The sequence below is a fragment of the Odontesthes bonariensis genome, chromosome 9, assembly GCF_027942865.1.
Source record: "Odontesthes bonariensis isolate fOdoBon6 chromosome 9, fOdoBon6.hap1, whole genome shotgun sequence".
Lineage (NCBI taxonomy): Eukaryota > Metazoa > Chordata > Actinopteri > Atheriniformes > Atherinopsidae > Odontesthes > Odontesthes bonariensis.
In genome coordinates, this window is record NC_134514.1 from 30384323 (window position 1) to 30402343 (window position 18021).

General features: G+C 40.3%; 1 protein-coding gene across 1 annotated transcript in view; it reads left to right on the forward strand.

The window, feature by feature from the left end:
• The window catches only part of LOC142388585 (calsyntenin-2-like), a 355755-nt gene that overhangs the window by 300318 nt on the left and 37416 nt on the right, over positions 1-18021 (forward strand). Inside the window, exons 9-10 of the mRNA XM_075474005.1 lie at positions 4297-4459; positions 11410-11576. Coding sequence (XP_075330120.1) covers positions 4297-4459; positions 11410-11576 — 330 coding nt within the window. The remainder of the gene's footprint in view (positions 1-4296; positions 4460-11409; positions 11577-18021) is intronic.

Sequence of the window (18021 nt, forward strand, 5' to 3'; positions counted from 1 at the left end):
GTGCACCTCTTCTTTTTCAAGACAACACAGCAACAAACTTGGCTGGAGTTGGAGGTGATAGTGATGAACGTGTAGAAACAGGCCTGCCCACCCCCCACCTCACCTCACCCCACCCCACTTGAAAATGACTGTGGCAGCTCCTGACCTGATCACTGGCGTTTACATATTAAAGGCTCTCCTAAGTAGGGGAGGGGAGGGGGGCATGGGGGAGCAGTTGCCAGGTCAATTTGCGACAACTTGGGCCAAGTTTTCACTTTTACCACCGCAAATGCAGGGGCTTAACGTATGCGGACATGTAAGGGGCCACATACATCCACAAATCCCTCTTTTCATGCAGTGCTCCAAGCTGAGGGTAGGCCACAAGGCTGACCCAGGACTCATTACTGAGATTATAAGTCCATTCTTTGGTGTGGTACCAAAGATTCTATTTACTGGCATATAAATTATCTAATGAGGTCAAACCACTGTGGCTCAGTGGTTAGAGTTGGTTGTCCAATATCCAGAAGGTTGGCAGGTTCAATTCCCACTCTTGCCAGTCAAAAAGATTGGTGGAACTGACAACTGGAGGGGTATCAGTCCACCTCCTTGTCACGGCCAAGGTGCCTTTGAGCAAGGCACCATACCCCCATGCTCCCCAGGTGCTGTGAATGGCTGCCCACCGCTCCAGGTTGGCATCTGTCTTTATGAGTGTGTGACCATGTGTGTGTGTGTGTGTCAACAGGTGCCAACCTGGATGGGTTAAAAGCAGAGGACAAATGTTGTGTGTATGCATGACCAATAAATCTGATCTTAAAGGGATAGTTTGCCTCTTTTGACATGAAGCTGTATGACATCCCATATTAGCAATATCATTTCTTAAATTTGACTTACCCCCTGCTGCGTCCTGTGAGCTGAGTTCCAGCCTCGTTTTGGCGTTGACGAAGGTAGTCCGGCTAGTTGGCTGGGGCCACAAAAATAAACCGTTTTGCTTCTCAAAATAATATGCGTTCAAAAGAGTAATACATTTGCATCACGAAATCATTCATCCACAAAAAGTCAGACCTCACAATCGCTTGGCGCTATTTTCCCCCTACCTTCATATCAATGCATGCAGCCACCTGACGATAGCCGCACCTGTTACGGTGTTTACTGCTCAGAAGCAGGGGACTGCTCAGTCTGCACTTCGGTCTGCACGGTCTACACAGCCCGTAGTGATACTATCCCTTTAATCTTAAGAGGACATCTCACTTACTAAACCCTCTGATTTCTGGGTAAATGTGCACTGCAGATTAAAAACAACCAGCATAACATAGAAAGTAGTGTTTCAGTAAAATACAAGTATCCTACATTAAAGGTGCTTATTTCAGCTCTTATTTTGAAACTGTGAATCAAATGTCTGTAAACGTCCTTGTCGAGAGCACGTCTGTTTTTTCTCAATTTATCTGTGCTGCATACCTGCATGGTGTGAGCACATTTCACTACTATAGGATCTGCAGACCTCAGACCTCACATTGAATCCAGTGTTTTAATCTGCTCTCTTTCTGCCACTCTTTTGTTATATTTTTTCCCTGGCATTGTCATTTGACTGATTTTGGGTTTGTCTGACCTGGTGACTGTCACCCATAGGTTCAGGGGATGAAAAGGGTGGGAGGCAAAGGCAAAATGTAATTTTCTTTACAAGAAAAGAACTAGGCGAGATATTAGAAGCAAGCCCAGCTCTGCTACCTAAGAAGCAAGTTTCTACAGCAACTACCTTTCAGAAAATAAAACCAAAGTTGCTTATAATAAGCTGACCTAGCAACTGTGGTGGTCAGTCCCAAACATGCAGCACCACATCTGCTCTATAAACCAAAGATTCTTCAGCCAGTATCTATCAGATTTCTTGCCCTGCTCTTTTTATTGTTTAATTTTGTAAGCAATGGTTTCCTCCCTGACATCATCGACAGAGTCTGACTTGGTTCGTACTCCGTTACAATTTTACATTGCGCCTGGAAAGCAAGTTTTAACTGAATCATACTTGTACCAGTTTAGAAGCCATTGGGCAGTTTCTGCTTACAATATATCTTGAAATTGCTAACTGGTCCACACTTATATAGTGCTTTTTTAACCTTGTCTGTGTTCTACAAAGCACTATACTTGTGTTTCTCATTCTACAATTTGCTTTTCAATTATACACACACACAAACAAATATATATAAATGTATGTCTATTTGTATATAGATATAGATATCTATATAGATATAGATATAGATATATCACGCTGTGCTGATGTAGAAATTGGATTTATAGAAATCTGTTGAACTGTCAAAAAAGGATGAAGCTTTGTTTATCTGAGAGTCGACTTTCCAGTGTGCATTTTCAGTGTAGTCCAGCTTTCATCTCAGTCAGTAACTGGTGGATAATTTAAGTTTAATATTTAATATATTATTGCTCGGTTATGTTGCACCCCTTACATCATATTTCTGTGGTGTGATTACCACTCTCTGACACAGGGGCATGAACATGATAAGTTCAAAAGAATTTCAACTATAAATTTGAAAAGAATGCAGCTCTATCAGAAAGCTCAAGGGGACAATGACAGGTTTGATGAATACAAAGATTAATCATGCTGCAGCTCTTTCAGTAACCAAATTCTATCCCAAAGTACTACCCATAAGCAGGCCCGCCGATAGGGGGGGACAAACGGGTATTTTGTCCCGGGCCCAGGAATGGGGGGGGGGCAAAAAAAAAAAAAGGAATATGCGCAAATGTTTCAGGCACGCACGCTAATCAGGCTGAATTGATTTGAGAATCATCCCCGGTCAGCTGCATGACAGCCAGTGTAACGCGGCTCTGATTTAACCTTATTTTGTTTAAAATAAGCCAGTATAGACATGGCAACGTGTAAAATTGCCATTTAGATAGAGTTGAATGTAACGAATGGGTTATAAATGTGACGTTTTGGGGTAGCCTGTAACTTTCGTTTAGACTGATTTAACTTGACACTCGCCAGATGAATGGGCTCCGCCTTGTTCCCCGAACATTCTCAGAAAGTTCAGCAGACATACACGCGGGTCTGGCTATAAATAAAAGTACCCTTAACATGATTCCCTTGGTCAAGTGAAAAATGGTTGATGAAATGTGCAGTTTATGAGCTCTAAATGAATAAAATAGCGTGAGTTTTATTGTGGTAGGATTTTGAAAGCCGTAACTCCACTCAGTCCATATCCATTTCCAGGCAAAGTGGTAAATAATCCTTTTGGTTTATCCGCAATAAATGAGAGACTGGGAAAGTAGAGGTGGGTGTGGGTGGGTTGCTACGGGGGTTGGGGGGGGGGCCCATTCAGAGAATTTTGTCCCGGGCCCAGCCAAACCTGTCAGCGGCCCTGCCCATAAGCACCCCAATTATTATGGGAGAGTGATAAGAGTGAATACCTGCTGGTTGAATGGTATTCATTCGATGGGCAGAGCTGTTCTGCTGCTTTAAATTCAGCTAAATGTCAACAAGGAGACAAACTTTTTTTTTTTCCAAAATGTGAGTTTCTTTAAGAGTGGTCAACTGTTGTTTCTGTGCATTACGTAAGATTTACATCATTTAAAGGATAAGACCGGTTTTTTGACATTGGGCCCTTGATTTCACATTATAACATGATGTTCTACTCACCCCTGCTTGTTGTTGGTCATTTGGAGCTGTTCCGAAGATATTCGCGAGACGTCTGGCTGCTCTCTTGAGATATTCGGCCATGAAACGGTTTCCTATGGGCAAGCTTATACAGGCACAAACTATGCTGTTTATAATTTATTAATTACTCTAAACTAGCACTGATAACGTGGAGCTTACTTAAAAAAAACCGGGTTATTGTAATTTTGTTTTTTTCGTCGTAAAGTGGGTGTTACTGACGTCCTCGTCGTGCTACTGCCACAGACAGCCCACAGACCTGCTGCCTATTTATTCATTCGGCTAAAATTCAAAATTAGTTACCCGGATTTTTTTAAGTAAGCGACGCACCTCCACGTTATCAGTGCTAGTGTACAGTAATTAATAAATTATAAAAAGCATAGTTTGTGCCTGTTTAAGCTTGCCCATAGGAAACCGTTTCATGGCCGAATATCTCAAGAGAGCAGCCAGACGCCTCGCGAATATCTTCGGAACAGCTCCAAATGACCAACAACAAGCAGGGGTGAGTAGAACATCATGTTATAATGTGAAATCAAGGGCCCAATGTAAAAAAACCGGTCTTATCCTTTAAGATTTTTGGAACTTTCCTGAATAACTAAGTCTTGATAATGTACCGCACAGTAATTAATGCACTCCCCTCTGTTTCTCTGTCCTGTCAGATATGTGACAAGGAGTGGCATTACTATGTCATTAATGTGGAGTTCCCGGTGGTGACGCTCTACGTGGACGGAGTCACCTATGATCCCTATCTGGTGACGGATGACTGGCCCATCCACCCATCGCAGATTGATGTGCAGCTCACAGTTGGTGCCTGCTGGCAAGGTAAGCGCAAACCGCTGATGATGTTGATAGCGATGATGTTTATGATGATGATGACAAAGTGTCGTACAGATGGTCGTTTCATTTTTTTTTTTTTTAATTCAATCACCTCTACGAACACAACTGAAAGAAAAGTTAGAAGCATAAAAGTAAAAATAATTGAATGTTTATTTGGGGGATTGTGCCATTTCCATTGATGAAAAAGATAAGCGTAACAAAGAAGAAGTATAATGACAAAGGAAGTCCCTGAGTGTGGAACATGTTCTTTGGCCTTGAATGAACAATGTAATTAAGAAGAGTGCTTAGTCTGTCTTTGACAAACGACTCAACCAGCCCAAATGAAGGCGTACAATTAAATTGTCCTCTAAACTGATAGCTGCCACTAATTGCACATGTGAAAGAGAAAGGACATTTCTTCACTCAGCGCACCACGCCATTGATTTGATAGCCCAAATGAGACTGCTCAGTGATGCTTTGCCTCAGATAAAGATATTTCTCTGTGTGGGAGCAGGAGCCACTCATCTTGTGTCGCTTTCAGAACAACCCGCCGCCCGCCCCTCTCCCTTCCATCTCTTTCTCTGAGCACCGAACAGAGTTCCTTTGGGAGGAATAAAAAGGCCTTGAATAAAATAAAGGGACTTAAGAGACTATCTTAGCTACTTTACAGTCAGGGCTAAGCCTCGGTATGGAGTCATAACGGCGATGCTGAAATCTTAACATAAGCCATTAGCCACAGCAAATTGCCTTTTCAAAGTGCCAAGCGAGAGGTGCGGCATATTGACTGCGACTCCTTAAGCTTCAGTTCGAAACCTGTTTTCAAAGCAGATGTCACACTTGCAGAATCAGGGTTAGACCTGCAAGTGCTCTGTGTGACTTTGCCTTTTATTGCTTATTGCTTGGGTTTACAGAGAAACACTCAGTTTGTGATCTAAAGCCCAGACAGGACATGACATGATAAAGTGTGACGGCAGAGTAAATAAAAAAAAAAAGATTTGTCAGCTCTAAACAGTACAGTGATATTCTGCTGTTTTTAATTCAATTTAATGATTTAATTTCATGGTTCATAACACCTAAATGGCCAGTCAGCATTGTCTAATGGGAACAGATTCTGTTCTGACCAACGCAAATAAATTTAATCTAGAATGATTCGATCTCGTGTATCTATCCAAAGAGACCATTCCAGTGTAGTGTGACGAGGATTTGGGGCATCGGTAAATCTGTCATATTTGTTATTAAACCCGCCTCAAAAACCAGCCACCAGCTGCTGACACACATGATTCAGATAGGCAGTTTTTACATTTTTTACATTAAATCTTGACGGTTAGAGTTCAGTTATTGAGTGACCATGAACATTTCTCTGAGAGCAGGGAAACGTAAACAAGGAAATGCTAGATGCAACATATCTTGCTCAGGCAAACTTTTCCCTCATTGGCTCATATAGCTTTAATAACACATAACGTCACATGTTCAGCTCCATAGAATGCAATATTTTATGTTCAATCACTTATAAAAGAAACACTGAATCAGCCCTGCAATAAAACTGTTACCATGGAGGGCCCTGCTTTTATGGCACGAGTGAGACTTGAATTCAATAACTTTATTGTTCTTTGTTACAGTTCAGAAGTAAGTTGCTTAAATATAAGGTTCATGCTACAAAATAAGATGTAAAATGTAAAATACTATGTAAAAACTACAAGAGGCAAAAAAAAAACTTTCCAATCCACAAAGGCCAGGGATGGCTGGATGGAGCACCGCATTTGTTCCATTGATAAAACAACACTTCTGTACTAAAACACCTCCTGGTTGGTTTGTGTTAGAAACAGTTAGGTCTAAAATAAACAGCCAAAGACTGAAATGTGTCCGTTTGTGTTTTGTTGCTGATTAAAGTAAAAACTTATTTAGAAGCGCTTACGGTTATAGTCATTACGTTAGGGTGAGAAACGATCATGGTCAGAGCTGAAGAGCATTTTCTTTACAACCTGCTATGCCATCTGATATGCATTAGGTATGTAGCCTATACTCTATCCCAAATACTTATTACTTTGAACCTTAAAATAGCAAAGCTTCTCTCGCTGCTTCTTTGTGTGGATTTTGACATGTTTACTTTTCCTGTTTTCTTATAAGAGCACCTTCCTTTGCTCAGCCTTCTTCCCTCACATCAGAGAGTAAGTGCTGGCTGTGCACTTCTCCCACTGTCAGCCTATATTTACCCTTTGACCGGTTCATGTTCAGAGGTGTGTAACAGTCGGAAAAACACAATCATTTTCCCCTCATTCTTCTCTGTCTTTGTGTGTGTAATCACAAACTGTGTCTCTGCCTCCCTGACTTCCTGCATCACAGCAGCAAGCATGCAGAAAGAACTCTGATGATTGCATATGTGCACAATTCAAAACTACCGCATAGACACTTCATTGAATAAACACAGGCCCACTTGGACTGAAACATATACTCTCACTCTAAAACTACACAATGATTGAGGACTCACATCTCTTACCTAAAAATAAGTAATTATCCTATTTCCACCCTACCCATAAATCTCCACTCTCATCTGTTGCTGCTTTGGAAATGATGCAACTAAAAGAGGAGATCTGTAGAGCAAGAAGGGCTGCACAGTGCTGGCAGTGTGAATCAGACTCTGCAAAGTGGAAAGATCAGCAGCTTTATCACCCATATCATTCTCACTCCCCAGACTCTAAGTAATACTCTCACCTCTACTTTTTTCCTTTTTTAATCTTCTGTCTGGGACCCCAATAGATTCCCTGGCTGCAGCCTAAATTGATAACATCTGTCAGGGAAAGACTAATTGGATAGGTGGTCAGAGAAATCCAAGAAAAGGGGAAGGATATCATAACCGAGTTTAAGAAGTGGAAGCAGCTGAAGCATGACGATAACAGAAAGACTAGGTTTGCCTACATTGGGAATCCCAACGTGACCTTGTGGTTTTGTAAATGTAAGGATAGAATCCATTTTTCTGAATATTTAATAGGCTACTTGGTGGGGTTTCAGCAAGTACTTGAAAGGAAATCTAGGGTGGACCATCTTCTAATTTATTTGCTTACAAAAAAGTTGCCGCTGCCTCTACTGAAAAACATAAAGAAGAATATTTATTATATGAACAGACCTATATCATCTAAGATTGAATGGATGTAATACACAATATAAGCAACACAAATGAGGTTGAATACAGGGCTGATTCTTTCTTATCAGAATTAGAAATGAATGTTTCCTAAATGGGTCATCAATGCTCTTTTGGCTTTCGGAACCCAACTGCTATCATTTAACGTCTTACCCTCTGAGCTCAACTGTCACTGTTGCTGGGCTTCTGATACAGCCAGTAAATATCCAGGTTATGTCTTCATGTGGTGCTGTGAATGCATTAAAAAACAAACGTTTTTAAGTTTGATAAAAAAGCCATTTAGCGATTCATGTTGATTTAGTTTTTTGCCCTACACAATGTACACCACTCTGACATTATTGGTCAGTACCACAAGGATGCCTTGTGATAATACAAATATCACATCCTGATTCAGATCATGAAATAGCTACAGTGGTCCAGTTTCACAGTCATGGGTCAGAAATTGTGCCATTACTACATTTTCTTTAGCCTTTTCCCTTTGCAGACAGATCTTAAGTTTTGATTCATCAACGCGTCTCAATAGGTATTCCTGCATGATAACATTTCCTTCCCTTGTTTTGCTAGTGCTTACTTGGTCACAAATATTTGCAAGAATGTCAAAAGATATGGTCGAATTCTCATGTCAGGTGAACAAAAAACATCAGTCAATGGATACATTACCATCTTATATTTTTGAAGCATGGATTGGGGCTCTGCAGTGTTTTAGGCAAGTGGACAAATGTACAATTTCTGGTGAAACTGGGCTGCATAATAACAGAGATAGTATTACAATCCTGTTGACTGTAATAACAGAAGCAGGTTTACCTTTGTGTACCATATTTAAACAGCTAGTGGAGACGATTGTTGGTTGTTTTCAACACAGATAGCAAGCAAATTAAGGTAGCATTGGAAAGGCTGCATACCACGCTTTAGCTGAAAATCTAGTGTTTTAAAAATGCCCAACTCACAAAAAGAACTGTAGCTGTAAAGAAGGGCCTTACTGTAAAAATGTAACTGGGGCTACATTACATAAAGTTGTAAAAACAAGAACAAGCAACATTGTTCTGGTTTTGCAGAGCACAGAGTCCTTATATGCTTGTCACGAATAGGACTTTTTAAGAAACCCTTGACCCCAGTACTTCTCGAACTGTAGTAATTAGTTACCAAGATATGCTGAATCTTACACTGAAGTATATGAGTACACTGCACATGTGCGAATCGGCTTTTCTGTTGCAGAATTGTGTTTGGATTTTGGAATGAAATGAAAATGAAAACAGCAACTTGGTTGAGAAGTTTAGTTTGTGGCTCAGATAGATTTCCTGCTTGCTTCTCCAAAACTCTCCTCTTTAAGTTAAGATTAGTTGCAATGAAGGCAAGCTGTGCCCCACACACAGAGACAAGCAAGATCTAAGTTGATGACGTAAAATACTGTTAGAAACAAAGAAAAGTGAAAGGTGGGTTTTACAGCCGCCTGATTGTATTTCCATCTGCCTGGTCAAGAAATAGACTTTTATCAGGGTTTCATTTTAGAAGCCGGGCAAGCAAATGACAAGCCACTAAGTTGATAAGATTCTCTTGAGAGATCAAATCAGCTTGTAAGTCTATCCTGTCTGCGCCCTGGGTGATGAGGGAGCTCTGTCTGGCTAGGCATTGTGCACAATGTGGCTGCAGGTCAGCAATCACGGTGAGGATTCTAACATGAGGACCTGCAGTCACTGCACTCCATTTCTGTCTTGTTTTCAGACAAGGGCAAAAAGGCATGATAAAGTGCTTCCAGTAGTGGTCAGTTGTGTCTCTATATGTGCTGACTGAGCTTTTCAGAACCTGTGGGGCAGTGATAAATGTCCCTGCATTATTATCAGGGAATTAGGGGGACCTAGGTCAAGTTCTTGTGGGTTTTAAATTAAGGATACTCCCAACAAGAAGTATGGTTCCAAGACTAGATCTATCCCTGCCAGCTGATGGGCAACACTAGGTGATATTTCTACAATAAAACTGTTAGTTTACCATAACCATTCCATCAGGGATCACATTTATTGCATTCTCCAATTAAGGTGTTATTACAGTGAGATGTAAAGGTCAAGAAATACATGTACTGAACAGTCAGCAGCTGACTGTAAGGTCAGATCATAGTTAAGAGCAACATCGAAGTTTCTTTCTTTGTCAACTATTTCAGTCTGGTTAAGGCAAACTATAAAAACGATGACAACCTACCCCTGCTTCTGCTTTCTTACATGATGTATGCAACATGGGTGCTTATAACGTTCAGCTGGCTGGACAACTCATTAATTTGCTGTATCTTTTCAATTACTTTATCACGCAGTTATTTATACTTATACTATGAAAGATTATGCAGACATGTTGGGTTTTGATAATGACTACTCCCACTCACAGCTGTGAAAAATAACTTTGTAAAGATTCAAATGCTGCCGTTTGCTATTTGTCTCCAGCAATTATTAGATTTATTATAATAAGTGTAGAAGGGCACAAATTGTCTTGGAAGTGAGTTGAGAGTCTAGACAGATAAATATAAGGAGATAGCAACATTGTTTTCTGGGATGCACCTTAACTATCAGTCATTGCACCACTTAGTCCTCCAAATGTTTCTGATGAATGAGTAAGCTTGCACTTTTTTCAGAGAATTGTTAGACAAGGGGAATGTTCCATGACTTTAGTTCCTCTGTGGATTACTGCCAGAAAGAGAGAGAAGCAGAAGAAGAGGGAGGGGATAAATTAAACAAATGCAAAGGGGAAGTTTTGATACTTAGAGCCACAGTAACATTTCAGGTAATGAGTGGTTTAAAGATCACTCTTGCTAATACTGGCCTTTATGGAGTTCAGAGGAAAGACTTTTAATACATTGACTTTTCCTTACCTTTATTTAACCTGGATGGGCAAAATGAGTACTATTTGCATCTCTACAGCAGCACCCTGCTGCTTAATCACTGTAATGGGACACAAAACATGCATTTGTTCATTAGAACTCATGATTTAAGGCTGGACAAGGTCACTGTTAGGCATATTGTATGTCTGTAGGCGAGGAGAGGACCACAGTTTCTGATGAGCACGAGTGAGTTAATTTGGCTAACTTATCAGAGGAGAAAGAGCTGCCAGCTGTCTTGCAGCCAGGCGAAATCGAACAATCCACTCTCTTTGTCTGCAAAATTCCACCATATGTGGTAATACAGTTGATAAATGTTTGTTTTTATTAAGAAAATGTGAGCTCAGCACCCTCTAAGTAAGTCATTTAGTGCATACAGGTGTTGAGTTGCCAACAACAACAGTTGGAACCCATGGGCTTGGTTGTTGACATAAATTAAATAAGACAGATCAATATTTCTTATGAAGTGTTTACTCGACCAAGCAACAAAGTCCTCATTATGAAGAAGAATTAGGGGGGTGGATGGTACCAGTACATGCAGTAATTTAAACTGTGGAACAGATTTTTTTCACTCATTCACTTACCTGGTCCTGGTTAGACTTAGGCACCAAAACTACTTTGTGGGATTAGGAACATATCATGGTTTGGGCTGAAATGGATTATTTCACAGTGCTGTTGTTAAAAATTCAGCATGCCATGTTGGTTGCTTAGGTAACCCACGAAAAGATATTTGCATGACCTATTGTAATTATTAAAAGAAATCTGCAGTATTTAAATGAATTTATCTTGTTTAACCATACATTTTCATAGAGAGTAATGACTTTTTATTGTTCAAACATCACTGACAGGTTTCCAGAGATGTCACCATGAAGCTCTAACAGTCAGATGTTGTAAATTCAAGAGAAGTATTTAATACACAAGTGTGATTACTAGATGTGTCTGTATGGTTGTTTGTAGGTGGGGAAGTAACAAAGCCACGGTTCACTCAATACTTCCGGGGAAGCCTGTCTGGACTGACCATCCGACCAGGAAAGATTGAAAGTCAGAAAGTTATTTCCTGTCTGCAGGCGTGCAAAGAGGGACTGGACATTAACTCCCTCGAGAGCCTGGATAAAAGTATAAAGGTACACACACATGCACGCACACACACACACACACAAAGGAGGATAATAAAGGGAAATAATGTCTATAGTTGTTTTTCTATGACCCAAATTACATTAAGTACATTACTACAAATTATCGGTTGACATATTTAAAATCTGAGTCATATTAATAGCAATATTTCTTAAACATTTCAATTGAGAGAAGTAAAATAAGCTAAACATATGCTAAGATAAGTCAAGTTGCAGGGTCAGTGTGACGACGCTAAAGAAATGCAAACTTAGATTTTAAAACTTCTTCACTTTTTATTTTCTAAATGACTTGGTGCAGAAATGTGAAGAAAAACCTTTTGAAAAAGAAAAAAACTGGAAACCACTCCACATGATAGAGGCAATGGGCCTCATGCAAGAACCACTCGTACGAACAGATTTGTTCTTAAGTCGTGTGTACGAGTGATTTAAGAGAACTTGCTTATTCACCAATTTTTTCGTATTTTGAGTTTTCTTTCAGGTACGAACAGAATGTTCAAGTGATCCAGACCTGTCGTAGGAGTTTCGTAAAATAGTCCGCTTTTATTCGAATCAAGTGTGCTTGACTAATGGATTGTTTATTTGATTACTTTGAAGCAATCATAAATAAATATGTACATTATACCCCAATATTATGCTGACATTATTTTGTTTGACTTAAATTATGCACTAATTGGTTAATTTGACTCTGGATATAACAAGGTCAATGGGAAGTGTAACCAGCTGCTGACTTAATACTTTTGGATGCTTTTGCGCGTCAGGCTCTTGGAAGAGAGTGTGTGTTCCGAGACGTGTAGATATCCTTGCGGAGACAGAGGAATGACTGACATCGCGATTTAGATTGCCAAGGACTCTGCTTCTGCAAATATGCAGCTTGCTATAGCCAGAACTCCACAGAGAAACAATTTCCAATCAAACCCAATTCCACCACACGTCCAGGTCCTCACCACCCTTTTGGCCACGGGAACCTTTCAATGGGAGATTGGAGACAGTTCGGGTGTGTCCCAGTCCTCTGTGTGTCGTGCGTTTCCCCTTGGTCATCAAATCTCTCATCAGTTTATCACCCATGGTACATCAGATTCCCATACACCGCTGTCCAACAAGTACAAATTAAGAGGGACTTTCGTGCCTTGGCTGGACTGCCAAACATAATCGGAGCAATAGACTGCACGCATATACGCATCAAAGCACTCGTAGAGCGCACTAGTGTGGAGGAGGCATGCCAGATTATTCTGGCATGCTGTGTTATGCACAACATTGCCATGAACGAGGGTCTCCCACTACCTGAACCAGCCCAGGCAGACAACATGCCAGAAGACCCCCCATCAAATTGCCGTCATGATGAGGCAAAAACTGATTGCACGGCTTTAGTTGCAGACATTAGGAACTACAGGTGACACAGAATTAACAGCACTTGTAATTGCTTTCTATTTCTTCGCTTTAGCAGGTCCCGTAATTCCACTGCTGACACTGCTAAAAATGACTTTTTTCTTCTTTTTGGATCTTTGAAAACTTTGGATCTCTGAGAACTTCAATCTCAGAGCCCGTAAAGTTGTTCTTTTTGCGCCTTAATGCCATTCTCATGACTCAACACTTCCTGGCACAGGAGATAGGAAGCATAGCCATATATCGTATTATTTTGGGCATGGAGTATGCAAATTTACTACATATTTGTATACAAATATGTATACAAATTTTAGTGATTAGAGACTCAAAGAAAATGTAAATCTGGTTCGGTGCTGGGGACTACTCTGATGTCAATGGAAGTGATTACACAAAGAAGAATGCTGAAAAAGCTGCTGAACATGTTGCACAATGCTGCACACCCTCCACATAACAAAGTGATCAAGTGTGTTCAATCAGACTGTACAAGAGCTCATTCCTGCACAAAACAATAGCTCTACATATTGACTCTTTTTAAAATGACGAGTTACTTTTATCTATTCTTTAAGCTGCAAGATTATTTCCCTTCTAATGAAGTATTATTCATTTTAATTTCAATCAATTATGAACTACACAGCGAGCATTCACCTATGCAGTTATGTTACCTACGTGCCGTTTGGGTCAGCATGATGTCAGTACCCAACATTGTTCAACAAAACAATGAACGTAAAGTAGAAATGAAAGAAAAAAGTTTTCTACAGTCATTGAGTATAAAGTATGCTTGCTCATGGAGTATATACGCAACCAGCTGAAGCACAAACATGGTAAAACTGTGTAGACTAGATTGAATATGTTCAGTGGGACTCATTTATCATTTTATTGCCATCCCTGTTTATACACTCAGCAAAAATAAGCAGCTACTGGCAAACATGAAAGTGGCATCAGTCATTATCTCTCAACTCCGCACAATAAGTACATTTCACAAAACGTTTATCTTTTTTAAATTCAGCTCTTTCTGCAGCAATGAATGCCCTAGAGTTGGTCGCGTAAGAAAACATCCTAAGCATACAATCAACACACGTGCTTCTTTGGTGTGTGTGTGTATATACCCACCCCCCCAAAAAAACACATATTTTGATAGCATTTGACAAATGCTATTTCTTCAAATCACCAGCTGGCTTTAGTGAAACTCTTGTGCTGCCTTTTTCCTCCCCCCTAAATCCCTCATTTCACTGGCTTGGCTAATCCATCTCCCTGCACCAAGGAAGACAGAGAGCAGACAAGATGAATGGAGGGTTTGTGTAGACCCCAAATAACATCCCCCTGAACCACCCACCAACAGTCCCTGTAACTCTCTTTCTATCTTTCCCGGTTCTTGCTCTCTCCTTTAGTCGCTCTTTTCATAGGGCCTCTTGTGCTATGATGCGGTAAAGAGATGCTCGCCAGCCTTTGATATGACAAGGCTAGTTGAAGAGAGGGATATGGGAGAAAGGAGAAGGATAACCTCTCCAGGGCCTTAGAGGGCCATTTTATTTTCTTCTTAGTCACACACTCATGTGACTCCAATAAGTCTGCAGGAGGCTTAAGGACAGCATTTAGCCAAGCGAGTGGAGGGCTGGCACAGCACAATCAGAGAAGAATAACAGGCAGGGAGCGAGGAACAGCTGGAGGAAGAGGCAAATTCACAGCAAGTATAGTGACAGAGAGCAGAAAATGAGAGGAGACAGCAAGAAAGGAGAAGGCGTGAATGGGAAAATGACAGGTGAGAGGGACTGTGTGGAGACCTCCATGGAGTGTTGAAGTAGTTTCACCTTGCTGCTGAGACCCAGTTTGAGGAAATGGGCGACACTCAGTGCAGTTCCTGCAGGAACACGTTATTCTGTCTAAAGAAAAAGCATCTTGAAATCCCTGCCATTAAACACTGCAGGAGTGCACTGACTTGAATCTAGTCAGTAGAAACTAGCCCTTTTTTTTCTATGTTTTAGGCTACCTACATACATATTCCTATTATCGTAATGATGCCAGCGTCCTTCCTGACTTCCAGCCACCCGCTACTTTCCTGTTTTTTGTCAGTACAGTGTGAAAATCCATTTATAAAAACCTGAAACTACCTTAAAATAGGTGATCCATCACAGTGAACACCAGGTCTGTTTGTTTTAGTCAAAGTGGGTTGCTACTGCATTGCCATGCAGCATAGGCATGATGTTCACACAGATGGATTACCTGAAACAAGTAAGTTTCAAGTCACTGCACAAACATGTTCAGACTAGTGTTAAATGCATACAAAAGGGGTCTTCCTCGAACTAAGAACAAAAACTCTGACATTTCAACATTTGCAAGACCTTTATTTAAATGATTTTTCTTGACCTCAAACTCAACTCTTGTGAAAAGATTTAAAGTGAGAAGAAAGTTTGTGCCATGATCTTTATTTTACTCATAGGTATAGACAGATACAATCTGAATTGCACTGAGTGAAAAGGTCAGTGTCCTGGTGGGTGAAATGCCTGTTCGCTGTCGGAAATTTACCTTGCTCTTGATGATGGTGGGCTCGTGTGGAGCTGTTTCTGGTATTAGAATGTTCAGAATATTGTGGCTCTGCTGTCAGGAGCTATGCCCTACCCTGATAGGAAGGGTTTGCACTCCTTTGAACAGGGCATTGAGTCAGTAATTGGAATCCGGAGCAGGGGCTGTTTCCAAGAATCAACAAGGATTTCCCCTGCCCAGAAACTGATTTTTTTACTCAGAGAAAATTAACAGAAATCTTTAAGTTTCAAAGATGCAGGTATGTGATGTTTTTTTTTTTATTATCTTGGGATACTTTTCTGCTTTTGCAGGATAGCATGTTGTGCTCTTCATTTGTCTTATGGTGAACTCTGGGACACTCTGGTCTTTAGAGATGCTTTTACAGCCATTCTCTAGCTCTGTGCATCTTTGAAATTACCCATGTAAATCAGCTGGATTTTTGTTGGATACAAAATCACAATTATGAAGCATTTCACCTTCCCAGGCTACAGGCTATCTGTCAGTGGCCAAAACACAAAAGGTCTGCAAAAGTCTCGAGTTGCCCCTCATTTCTTTATATCTTGCCTTCAAGGAGCCAGACTTTCTTTGAATCTTTGAAGCTGTAATTGGATAATAGTCCTCCAGGTGTTCTAAAGGCCTATAAAAGTTTTTCTTTGAATGCTGGCTGCTTTTTCATTCATTTTCACTTGGCATAGCTTGGCATGGAAGTGTGCATGTGGCCTTGGAAAAAATTGAGGACACATGGCAAGTGGAGGACAAAAAAAGGCAGCACGCCCAAAAAACTATCCAGCTGTTGAAAAGTATTTGAAAGTGGTTTCCTTAAGAAATAGGGGGGAAAAAATCCTGCAATCCCTGAGGCTTCATCAGAAATGGTCTCCATGGAAGGATCTCTGTGAAGAACCAGGAAGGAAGACGAGGGGGGAAAAAAAGGTTAATGTATGCAAAAAGTACTGGACTAAACCATCAACATTACTGAAGTAGTTTGGGTTCATCCTGACAGAGAAAAGAGCAAAAAGGGAGCCAGCAAATTACTTTTTATAAAAATTTGCCTAGCTAATGAAATCGAGACAGGTTGTTACAAACTACATATAATAGTCTCACAAATATGTTTAAAATGTTTACATGGCATTTTTCTATATGCTAGAAAACATAAGTGAAACAAGGTGGGAACCTTATGGCTGAGCATTACCATCCTGAAACAGCAATGGACAAATGACAGTCTCAAAATCATCGATTAAACTGTGTTTCATATGAAAAAAACCTAAAAAGTCTATTCTGTCATCTTATGGGGTAGCTAACTTTTCAGAGCTGGTGATCAGGAAAAGGTAAGCCTATGATAGCATTTATCAACGCATCATTAGCTGTGTGCTAAACGTAGTGAAGTGGAAGAGTCATTATCTGTGTCCACTTATATCACTTCAACTCAGTTTGAGAGTCTCTACACCTGCTTTGCTCCTCTCTCCCTGGTCTATTTCTCATGTACAGGTATTTGTGTTTGATTGTGCTCATTTTCCCAGTCTACATGTGCATTTATTGAGGAGAAAAACAAACATTGAATGGAAATAACTGAGCAGACAAGTGCAGCAGGCAAATAAAGTGGACGTTACAGCAGCTAACGTGTCAACAGCTCATCACATTACTGTTAATTAAACAATTTTAGAAAAATGACTGTCTGTTTGTTCTGTCCAAGAAGAAAATTTGGGTTGAGTTGACCAGCAATGGAAGCTGCCTCTAAGCTATTGGCAGCAAGTGGTAGAGAGGAGAGGCAGGGCTAATTTGCATATGAGATCCTTTAATTCTAAATAAAGCAAGTGTGGAATTACTCTAAGCCTTTTGAAGGCATTAAAGGATTATCTTCATGTAAAAAAGAAATGTCTAAATATATAATATTAATTAACAGACATTAGATTTCAGGAGTTTAATCAGGGCCCAGAGAAAGACTTTAAACTTTGTTACCCCGACACAAGACTACATTGGCAAAAGGATCAACTGCCCTGTGGTCGTAAAAGGTACACACATGCTGCCTATTAGCTACTTTATGTTTGTTTGTTTTGTGAATTCAATTTGCAGAAGAAAAGAAAAAAAAAATATCTGTAACTCCTCACATACAGCATCACATAGCTGACAAAGATAGCAATTTTAGGTGAGCAAAGTGGGACACTTAGGAGCCAAATAGTTGTTGTTGCCAAATAGTCACATATTTTCCTCGGGAGCTGTTGTAGACCAAGAAGAGTTCAGAGGAGAGTGATTACTGGACTCTCCTGTACAAGCTGGCCACAGATACCACTCCCAGTGATTAATGATGTTGCTCTGTATCGGCTGGATGTGTAAATCACCAAATGTTTCCAAACATGTTCACCATAACGATTTGATTCAGTGATTACACTGTATGCTAGTGTTTTGTTCATTACTGTAAATGCAATTTTACGATGGGTTCTGCTTTATAAGTCTTGACTTAGAGTTTGATAATGTTACCATTCAGCAAATCAGTATGCAAGCATTGAAAATGGCAGTGCACAGAGGTTTGAGGGGA